We start from the raw sequence: 11,822 nt of genomic DNA on the forward strand, positions 1-11,822 counted from the left end.
TTTAGCAACTGTTGACAAACAAAATAGTTCCATTAGTGCACAGAAGCAAGAACTATTGAAGGAAGTCTTTATTGTTTGATTTGATCTGGCTACACCCACCTGGGCATTACTGTCTTTTTTTTCACTTGTCTCATGGGATTATGTACAGCAGGGGTGCCCAAACTGTTCCACAAAGGGCCGCTGTGGCTGCAGGTTTTTGTTCCAACCAAGCAGTAGCACACCTGAGTTGACAGGTTTAATCAACTGGTCTCAGTCTTCAGACAGCTGATTGGTCAAACTAACTAAGCTTGATTGGTTGGAACAAAAACCTGCAGCCACACAGCCCTTTGAGGAACAGTTCGGGCATGCCTGGTGTACAGGAACCGTGTCACCATTCATCAGTGTCGAGACAAACTTCAGAACAGAACAGGTTGCTGTGACTGTGAATTCCAGTTAGACTGCCTCTGAAAGGCATTTCACCCCAACCCCTGGCCTTTGACCTCTGAAAGGGCTGCTAAAAACAAAAAATGAATTACTGACTTCAGCAGTCAAAGTTCTCGGCTGTAAAAACTAGCAAACACTACTTTTAATGAGTCAACTGTTGCCCAGGTTAAGCTTCTGTCTGTAAGGTGAGTCCTGACAAATGAAAATATAGTTAATATTTGTTTAGTTATTTTACAAGGTTGACAAAAGTGAGTTTGAGTTTCTCTGAGTTTCACAGATGACGCAGTTTGATGTGACACCGAAGTGCTGCTCTGCTGTACTGCTATATGCATTGCATTTGAAGCCGTTTATGTGGTTGGATTTGTACTTTGTAGTTTTGGCCGAAGGAACAGGTTTCTATGTGGGACATTTTCTTCTGCTAAGTCCCAGGTGGTCAAGAGGATTCAGGGATTTAGAGATTTGCTTTGTAGAATTCCCTGTTTTTGAAAACAAGTGCAATTGCATAAGCCTAATAAAACACGCCTTGTTATTTTATTAAAAAGCTGAAGTGCCTCCAAGAGTATTTCTAAACAGAATCTCTTCTTATGTTTTTGGAAACCTCACAGAATTATGTCCAGTAAAATTACAGTATTGCATTTTGCATTTGGTGGTTTATTCTGAGGGAGCATCCTCCAGCTCCATACTTATCTACAATGTATCTCCAAGCAGCTCAGCGACAAAGAGCATCTCTGCCAAAGTAAAAATAGACTGAGGAAAAAAACAGATGAGGGCGGCCAGAGATGGTGGCGTCCTTGTTTTGCTGGTGGTGATGTCGGAGCTACACTGAAGTACAGATATGACAACCAGCTCTTGTCACGTGGCGTAACATGCCCCCCCCCCACACACACACACAAAAACACTGTAGAGAGAGAGACTTGTTTTCAACTCCACAGGGATTTACCTACTTTCCTCTTGGTGCTAAAGGTCACATGGCTTGCAGCAATGGACCGTACGTGTAAACATTTTTTAAAACTTTAATAAACAAACAGACACAAAAATGTATGACGATGAGCAGATACAGTGGTGATGATACGTTTCACAGTTAAAGTGCCGTGAACCTAAGAACAGCCTTTCTTATTTAAACAAACTCTGATGAAGCCACAGTCAGACTGTGGTGGTGTCTGTGGTCAACACTGAAGGCAGCTGGTGCTCCTAATAGGCCTTATAACTGGGTTGCCCTCAGCTGCAGCCTTGCATGTATCCGACGCACTCATTTGCAATGGAAAATGCAAATCTGATTGGACTGTCTGCTGGCAGAGGACGACAGGACTGCAGGCGAGGTGTCCGACTGACACCGTTGTCACCCGTTCTCACCTCCTCACTCTCACCTGCTCTCTGTTTACATTAATATACAGTTAGTTAACGCGGAGACTCAGAGGCAGCAGAATATTTATGAAGCCAGGCTTTAGGTTACATTCTATGTTCATCACTTCTATATAAAGAATTTGTGCTTCTTTTATTGTTTTATTGTGGTCACCACTCACTGCTTGTTTTTTAGACTTATAATTCGGAATATAATGTGTGGTAGAAAGTGGTCTGGACCTGTGTATTTTTCTACTTTTGGTAACCAATAGATAAACTTAAAAACAGTTTTTTAAGCTTAATGAGAAACATGTAGAAAAGATAACTGTTGGTGCCGAAAATTACGTTATTCAGTCACCACTATTGTCATCTAACTGCCACAGATAGAATGAACCACACCTGACAACGTTGTACTTTTTACTCGCTGCGAGGGGGAGCAGAGAAAGCAACAGCTTCGCAGAGCTGGCTCACCTAAGTCCCAAAGTGTATGAGGACTGCAGCTCCTTTTATTGAGAAAGTTTCACAAGTACTGGGCATGTGTATTTTGCGTTACGTTTTACTCTTAGGGCAGAGTTCATCCGATTCCCATACTTGATGAGAAACAGACCTCATCCTTTATGGACCTACATCATAAAAACCTTTTAGGAGTACCTACTCCTATCAAGCAGACCATTATTTAACACATTATGGTTTATGGTTTAACACACTTTGGTTTAACACACTTTGGTAACTAACTATAAATTCTATTTACAATAACATTTTAACTTTTTTTTTCCAAAGATTTTCATCACAGTTTTTCTGACCAAAAATTATGGTTTTGGCGAAAATGTTCCAAAAAATTTTTCTCCAGAAATTTTTTTCAAAATGCTATATTTTGTTAAGAAACATGCATAATAGATAGAATTGTGATTTTTTTTTTCCAAAAAATTTGGAAACATCTGACCAAAAATTATGGTTTTGCTGAAAAATTAAAAAAGAAATTCCCAAAAAATTTTCAAAATGCTAAATTTTGATGAGAAACATGCAGAAAAGGTAAAAATTTGAATTTTTTGAATTCTGTTGACAGAAAAAAAATACCAGTGGAGTGACACGAGGACTTACTGAGGCGGGAACTGAGCCCACAACCCTCCATTTGCACCATGTGCTGACACACATCACCCACCCGAGGCACGCAGTAATAACATTTTGGTGACGATTGCCACATCACTTCAGATCACAGTGACATGGTTTATCTGTTGTTTGTAAATCCACAGATCTGTTATTTCTTCACGTTTTCAAATGGAAATAAAAGTATTTACAGAAAGAAAATCGACCCAGTAATTGGCAGTATTTCAAGACAAAGGAAACAAAATCAGTCCGGTTCTGCTTCCGAAAACGCATTTTATCATGATTTGAGCCAAGGATGTTGGCGTGAGCTTTTGAACTTTGAACTGCAATAAGACGCAATACCCAGATCGGCCACATCACTGCCACGGCCGGGAAATGTTCAGAGCTGTACAGACAGGATAGACTGATATTTCAAGTCATTGGTGAGGCCGACCCCGTTCTCTGCACAGATCTACATGACATGGACATGGCTGTAATTTAGAGGGAATGGAAACAAACCAGTATTTGTTTGTTAGAAAACCTCCACAGGGTGTGTCAGTGTGTGCTTTACAGCATGAACCAAATCTGAACTCAAAGGGATGTTTTGGTGTGTGTGTGTGTGTGTGTGTATAGCTATAGTGTGGGGACATTTTTAAAAAAAAAACATTAGTGTTGTGGGGACATTTGTTCTTGTAGGTATAAATTGCAGTTCTCCACTAAATGAGAGTGTGTTTCAAGGCTCAGTTAGTTAAATTTTTTTTTTCATATATATTTTCATAAATAAAAATACTATTTTGACATTTTCTTGGTCTCCTGGATTTTACTTGAAGTTTTCTTAATATTTGCTTTACAGAGAATTTTCCTCAAACAACAAAAGATGGAGGATACAAGGTTATTTCTTCTTAACAGTTTTCAGTTGTCCTTCAATTTGACATGACGATGAACGGCTTGTTATTTTCTTTGTGAGCTTCCTTTTATGGAGCTACCTCCAGCCATTTGAGTGTGGGAATGGCGCAGAGGTGGAGAAACAAGTCTTTTTTAAAAACACCTCAGGGCGTCATTCTTGTACACTGCAGATGGGTATAGGTTTTAGTGGTCAATTATGGTCAATTAGTCTGAGTTCTTTTTTTTTTCTCTCTTTCATATTTCAGTCATTTCAAGGGAGTCAAGGAAGAGCCTACCTGTTTAATTCAGTGTAAGTACCAGTCTTGCAACTTTAACTAACGTGGAACCTTTGTGGAGGTTTTGTAAACAAGACAAAGAATGACTCACGTTATAAACCTTGTATGTGTCGCATTTGAAAGAACGTTTTATTCTTTCTTCTAGTCTTGCAACTTAACGTGGAACCTTTGTGGAGGTTTTGTAAACAAGACACGGAATGACTCACGTTATAAACCTTGTTTATGTTGCATTTGAAAGAAAGTTTTATTCTTTCTTCTACCCTCAGCTGCTGCTGCTTTATTTTTAGTTTACTTAACACTTTACACAAGTTGAGAACTGCTTCCAAAAAGGTTCCACGTCCAAATTAAAAAATGTTAAATGCATTCACTCGAAATGTTGAAACAGTGGTTTAGAGTGAGGAGCAGTGTAAGTTCATATTTTCACCAAAGCCCAAGGATTTCAGCAGTTTTACAGCATAATTATTTTATACTGAATAACTAATTTGGTCTCTCAGATGGAAAAAAAAATCAAAAATCTTTATGTGGATGTTTTTCCACATAAAAGCAGCTACTTTTAAATGACAAAGCCTGTCCAGAGATTGTTTTGCAGTTTGATAATGAATTGATATATTTAAATTCAGGATTATGGCAAATGATTTTGTTGTGGATGCACCATAACTTTTATTTTTAAAAATTCATGACTTTTTCCAGAAGTTTTGCTTTTAAACAAAGGTTTACGTTCAATTTTTTCTGAATTTTAAACATCTAACATCTCAAAAAAAATTCCTAAAATTTTTCCAAAATGCTATATTTTGATAAGAAACATGCAGAAATTATTTTGTTTTATAAAAAAATTTCAAAATGATTTTGACAGTGTTGTGTTTAAGTCCATGCTGCAGAAAACTGCAGTCTGGGATCCTTTACTTCAAGCCCTGTAATGCTTTGCACTTTGTTTCTTGACTGGTCAGATTTTTTGTTTTGTTTCTTTAAGGCTCGACTCTTGGTTTTAATGAAGCTCACAGAAGTTTCTTCACCTCTAGAGGCTGTAGACATTTTCAGGTGTCACATAGCTACTGTTTCTTACCACTGCAGTCTGAATTACATTGTTCTCACCTGATAGAGTAAACTGAAAGAAAGCAGGCAGTAAAGGCAGACTAAATCATCTCAAAAATGCCCACTGTAAAAGCAGCCATAGGCTAGAGAGCAGTCAGTTACAGTGTTCGGAGCAAACAATTCAACGGCTTTTATATGAACCTTGGATGGATGGAAGAATGAATTAATTGGTCTTTGTTGTTACTTTAATTTAAATACCACTTAGCTAACCAACGGTGTTTTACTGGGAAGCTGAGCTAGTATTTAGCAAGAGAGAAAACACCAACACTGATGTCACTGACCACATAAGAATTACAGTTCCTCCCCTCGGTGCTCTTTAACAGCAAGACAGTATTGTGTTGCTATTTTGGGCAACTTAATTTATTCCAACATTTCCATGTGAAGGTTGTGGTGATTTTGAAATATGTCCTTGTTTTAGTTTAACATGAGCTCAGGATCAAATGTTAGAGTTGTCAGATTAGCTCCACATTTTAGCCTTGAAGAGGCAGAAAATTCAAGAGCTACAGTTTCTTGTTTTTAGCCTTCATGCTAACGGCTGTTTTCTTCCCCCCTGAGTACAGCTTCTTTGCGACTAACTACTTCATGGCTAACTCCTCAACAACTTATTATTAGGTCGTGTTGAAACTAGTCGATTTTTCCCTCTTGAAATTTGGTTGAACATGTGGCAAACTACAAGAACATGATCTATTCTGACTATGTAAAAACAAATCCAGAACAGCCATGTTGTTTTAGCTCCTGTTAGTTGTGGTTAGCTTACATGCTAATGGTAGAGGTTTTTGCTCTGTGCAACAACAACTTTATCAACTTAAATTAGATTACCAAAACAAACTTAACACATTAATGGTCAATTATTTATTGGTTATTGTTTATATCATGCTATTCTAGTTAATAGAATTTATAGCAATACAATAATTCAAGGAGAAATGTTTTACTACTAATGCTGGTCTCACTGTGATTTGAAATGTCTTTAATGACGACTCCAGCGCCTTCCCTACCTCTGGGACCTTTTCCTCAACCATCTGTCTTCCCCACAGGGTGAATGTCGGCTGCGGGCCAGCTGAGGAGCGGGTACTCCTCACAGGTTTACATGCTGTGGCTGATATCTACTGTGAAAACTGTAAAACCACTCTGGGCTGGAAATATGTAAGTTTCCTCTCCTCTGTTTGTACTTTCACTCGAGCACTTGTACACATTCTTACACCTGATTCCGCACTGCTGCACCACTAGTCGTTAGTTAGCCTCCGGAAGTACAAATTACAGAGTTATGGCTATAAAATAACTGAACAAAGTATAAGACGGGAATTTTTTTTTGTATTTACTGTGTATTGCAAAATTTGGTTCGGTACATTTAAATGTGAGGTCCTGTGAAAACCCCCAGATTTAGGAACATCCTCTTGGCTGATTACTGAGGAAATGTTTTCTATTTTTGCTCTGTTAATGCTGACTAATTGCTTCTGTCCGCCATTGTCATTGTTTTTAATTTATTTTAGCATATGTTGGCCTGTAACAGAGGGTTTTTATTTTCTCCTTCTCCGGTTCTTGTTTACAGGAGCACGCCTTCGAGAGCAGTCAGAAATACAAAGAGGGAAAGTTCATCATCGAGCTGGCTCACATGATCAAGGACAACGGCTGGGAGTGATGGAGTCACCATTCCACTTTCTCTTCATCTTCGAATGCTCTTTATTGAACTGTGTGGCGCAATGACTTTCCACCGCCCTGAACCCACCCCCTAACCCAACCCTACAACAGCCCTCTGAAAAATAGCCTCCACCCACTTGTCTCTTTCACGTGCACACTCATCGTGAAACTTAACTGATTAAAAACCCAACCAGGCATCGGAGCATCTCTTGAAGATGATTAAAAAAAAGAAAAACATACAGAAAAGGAGTGTCGTAGTTTACGTTGAAGATTGTGTGTGTTCTCCTTTGCAGCTCCAGTGCTTTTGGGTTCTAATTCCACCCACATACTCTCCCGAACCCGAGACTCCTTCACGCAAGAACCACGGATTTAGATGGTTGGGGTTTTTTTTGCTTGTCGTATCTTTGCCTTTAGCTGAGCATGCTTTTCTTAGCTAATGTCCAAATGAGTAATTAGGGACAACGGGGGAAAGAGGAGGAGGTGGAGGTAGACAAGAGGAGTATGTTGTAGTTACAAATATGTAGCAGCATCTTGCTTAATTTTAGGTGGCAATGAAAGTGATTGCAGTCGTGTTTTTATCTTTTTTATCTTTATTCCATTTGTGTGTAGTCATGAGATAAACGAGAGACACAATTTAACGCAAAGATATACAATGTACACACATTTGATGATGGTTGGATGGATGGTCTGTGTAGGTTCTCAGTCATCCAGGTTATTTAATCCAAAAAATAGTTACAGCAAAAGCAACTGGACAAAGTAGTTTTTTTTAAAAGACATTTCACCTCTCATTCATAAGGCTTCTTCAGTTCTGAGTGACTACTGGGAAATTCTGGTGTTCAGTCTTTAGGGGGCTACATACCTGTAATGAGGGTCGTTGCAAAAATCGGGGGATAGAGGTGTGGTGAAACCTGAGCGACACTTTTGCCTGGGTGTCCTTTGATATGAAATTGTGGTCTTGTTTTCAGGGAGAGGTTTGGAATTTTTTGGGGGAAGAACTCAGGACGGCATTATAGGTGGATGAAAGGTTGTGTCTCCTTTGAACAGGGTGTGTTTCACCACACCTCTATCCTACTTTGTCCAGTTGCTTTTGATGTAACTATTTTTTGGATATATTTGCCGTCATGCACATATGTGTACATGCATATATGCACCAGGTGTGGTCACGCATTATCACAGCAGCATACTTGAACAACGCTACACAGTTTGCACTTTGCAGAGGCCTTTGGTTCATCTCAGTTTAGAGGCAAACCTCTTCTGTTTGGTGACCTCACAGATGAGCGACAAATTGGTGGAGGCAGAGAGAAGGTTGGAACAGAACAATTGGAGGATTTTGTTGTTGTCATTAGGATCTTGCAGTGTTTAATGGCTTTTTTTGAACATTTGGTTTTAACTTTGTTTAATTTTTTTTTTTTTGCTTGATTGCTTTGCTTAAATAGCGTCCCATCATCCCATCCCATCAGCGATCCCATCATTTTCCCTCTCCTCTGGTAGGTCTTTTGCACTTTATGCTCCGTCTCACCTGCTCTCTAGGAATCTGTGACTCGTAGACTTTGTCTGTGATTTGCCTCAAAGCCACATGGATCTTGTGCCTCTTCAAAACATAAATGGTTCCCCTTTTTTTGTTTCTGTTGTGCAGTGCAGTGCATAACTCTGACACCCCCGAATACACACACACATACACTTACACTTCTACATGTACAAACACACCATTGTTGAAGCTGCCCCTAAACTACGGTTCTCCAGCCCAATCTTTACTTGTATTCATTTTCAGACAACGTAGTTGCTAAACTTAGACACTTATAAATATATATATATTTTTCTATGTTAAGATTTAGAGGTGTGAAAAACAGATGGATATTCACTATATTCTTTCTCAGAGTAAAGATTAAAAGCAAGGTAAAAACTTGGAGGGATGCCCCGGGGCTTTGTGTTAGAAAAAAAAAAGTTAGCGACAGGAGGGTGGGATGGAGGAGATTTAAAAAAATCAGCAGTGATTGATTACTTTGCCGGCAAGGTCAGTCATATCACACGACCTTTATCATGAAAACAATGACAATTCAAACCCTTAATATTCAGCAGTGATACCTACTTGAAAAATATATAAACAGCTAAGATATTGGCCCATGTTACAGGTTTTGTACATAAAGTAACATATTAAAGGTTTTATATGTATTTCTACTGGGTTAGTTCTGTTACTTCTCCAACTTGAAGCACTTTTGTGCGCGTGTGCAAGGGAGAGCGTGTGCGCGTGCATGTGTATTAGCTCACATGTATGCCAAAGTGAATGTTTAGTTCTGTTTTTTTTCTTCTGTCGGTTCTCTTTCTGTCTTTTTCTCTGTTGCTTTAGCTTGAAAGGTTTTTTTTTTTTTGTTTCTCGTGTTATTTCTCAGACGCCTGTTTTGTATTGTTCTCTCCAGTAACCTCTGAGTGGAGAACCAGGTTGGTCTGTTTGTGGAAGAGGTTAATCCCCAATGTCTATGAAGATTCTCAGTCATCCAGGTCATGGTCAAGTTTAAAAAGTTCTGTTAGGCAACTGGACGTGAATTTTCTAAAAGAAGACGTTTCACCTCTAATCCAAGAGGCTTCTTTAGTTCTAACTGCTGGTGGGGAGTACAGCAAATAAAGTTAATCCCCAATGTTTGCTTCTGTTTGTACATTTGTTTAGATTTGTATTTTGGCGAGAACCCGTTAGAGTGTCAGTGTTTATGTCTCTGCTGAGCCACGTAGATATTTGAGGGCGAGCTGGAATCTCCCACCATGTCACAGGGAGAGCCTTTACAAAAACCCTTTCTGCCACCACGCCCAGTGTCTCCTGTATAGAGAGAAGCCTTTCAGCATTTGTAAAATGCACCCTCTGGCTGCCACTTTGGAGGTCCTTCACTTCTGGCAACGCTGGCTATGATCATATGATTGTATTTCTGGACAACTTGTTCCGTTGTTTTTTCATGTTCTGACAAAAAAAACTGTATTTTGACTGGTTGTTTTAATCGAATTATCTATTATCTGCTGCTACATCCCCGTTGGGGGGCACGGCCCAAAACAAACACATTTCAATCGACAGAAGTTTGGTTTCCTCTTTCAAATGGAGCAGCGAAAGTATTGGCTTCTTACGTTTGAATTTGCACTCCTCTAACTGCCACAGTCACTTTTAACTTGATGGTTCACACCTCACAACCCAATCAACACATGTATAGAAACAATACTTTCCAACCTGCTGACGTATCACTGCTTAAACATTTAAGTGAATTCCATGTTCCTGTGATCATCAGTGGCTGGTAAACCCACGACATTTCATGACATATAACAATCAAACTCTCTGTCAGTGTAAGATGTAAAGGTGCTTGGAGGAAAATATTTTCATCTAAATTTGCGACAACTGTGACTCTTCAGCTTCAAAAGGCACCTAAAAACACTGTATCTTTCAGAGCTCGGAGACTCAGAACTGGAATGTAGCTTCTAGGATAAACTACTAATCTTGATGATGTATCTTTTCTACTTCTCCGGGCCAAACTAGGCTTGGGCCAAATGAAGAATACGGACGTGATTACACTTGTCTTGTTGGGTTTGTCCAGGTCCCTAGAACATTGTTTACGCAAGAGTTTTTTTTTTTTTTTGGTCGTCTTACATCATATTTCCCAGGAGTTTACAAATAATGTCTATTGACTTGGGTCGTGAAGGTTTGTGACTTTTAAAATATGGGTCCCCAGAAAATAAGTTTGGGAAACACTGCCCTAGAACATATACCATGGTATGCCCTATACCAACAAAACTGTTGAACTTCTAAGAATCCTACGGTGGTCTTCAATAAATGAATTCACGTACAGTTAACCTGATTATAAAACAACTCAGCTAACCACCTAACAAAAGTAAAAGTCTAAAAGACAAGAATTATGTATTAAATTTGAAAGACTTAATGATGATTTAGACCTGGACTAAATACAAGTCAATTGGACGCATTGCAACGCGTTACCACGCAGTAACCGTGGGCTCTCACATCTCAAATCATCTCTGAATAGTGGACATTTGTCCGACTTGATTCTCACACAGCCAGTTTCTCCAGAGGATCTCCAACATGGCACTTGTGACAACAACTGCAGAGCCTGCACTCTTGTTCAACAACCGACTACGTTAAACCTCCAAAAAGCAGTTGCCAGTGTCATATCAGTGTGAACCAAAGTTCTATGGAATGCACCAGTGTCATGTGATGGAGATGGCAGGAAAGAGTCAAACCAAAATCAGAGAAGAGAAATTCTGTCACCTGTGACCTTGTCTTTCTGTAGATTCCTCTGAACCTTACAGCATCAAAGCATCCAGGATGAAAGTGATAGACAATTGCTGCTGAATACAGTTTCCTTTTTATATATATATAGTTCTACTTGTTTTACTGTGACACTGGCTACTTATTTTTTGAACTCAGTTAATTTTGTGAAATTTTTACCTTAAAGGATTTCCATGGAAGGGAAGGATAGGTAAACAGGGGAAAAGACTGTACAAGTTTTAAGGACTGTTAAACCACAGTTTAAAGTCTAGAGCATGTTATATTTATATTGGCTCTTGTTGTGCCTGTTTTATTTTTAATTGTTTTTTTTTTCAAAAAATATTATATATGCTTTTAATTTGATTTCATTGCTTTGCATTCTGTATTAGTAAAGCCATGTCACGTCTGTTTTCACTCTAATGTAAAGTGTCAGATATCACAATAAATTTTCAATGGCATTAAAGTTTTCTGTATTCTGTTTTATAGAATTTTTGATGACAACTTTTTATTTTCATTGAAAAAATACATTTTGACTTTTTTTTTGCAGTTTTATATTGTTGACATTTTACTGAAGGTTGAGTTAATTTTTTTTTATTATTATACTAATATTAAATTATTGTTTTGAAGTAGCCACAATGGCGTCAAGTTTGCCACACTTTGAAAAACAAAGCACAAAAGCACTTGAAGTTGGATTGAAAATTTACCACGATGGTGAATATGCTATTAAATATTAAAGGCTTAGCAAAAACTGTCATAAAAAGATATTAATGCTTAAATGGTTTTACTTACTACAGCATAAAATT

At 38.5% G+C, this 11,822-nt stretch overlaps 1 protein-coding gene across 6 annotated transcripts in view; it reads left to right on the plus strand.

Annotated features, from left to right (window-relative positions):
* LOC103396885 (protein yippee-like 1) overlaps window positions 1–11,471 on the plus strand; it is a 31,466-nt gene extending 19,995 nt beyond the window's left edge. For 4 of the 6 annotated variants that reach the window (XM_025052674.1, XM_025052676.1, XM_025052675.1 and 1 more), the window contains exons 3-5: window positions 4,002–4,045; window positions 6,158–6,266; window positions 6,673–9,259. In XM_025052674.1, coding sequence (XP_024908442.1) covers window positions 4,002–4,045; window positions 6,158–6,266; window positions 6,673–6,762 — 243 coding nt within the window. In that variant the 3' untranslated portion in view covers window positions 6,763–9,259. Of the gene's footprint in view, window positions 1–4,001; window positions 4,046–6,157; window positions 6,267–6,672 lie in introns of all 6 variants that reach the window. The other 2 variants (XR_003048751.1, XR_003048750.1) reach the window with 2 other exon arrangements.
* The last annotated feature ends 351 nt before the right edge of the window (window positions 11,472–11,822 follow it).

Source organism: Cynoglossus semilaevis, chromosome W (genome assembly GCF_000523025.1).
Source record: "Cynoglossus semilaevis isolate Cse_v1.0 chromosome W, Cse_v1.0, whole genome shotgun sequence".
Classification (NCBI taxonomy): Eukaryota; Metazoa; Chordata; class Actinopteri; order Pleuronectiformes; family Cynoglossidae; genus Cynoglossus; species Cynoglossus semilaevis.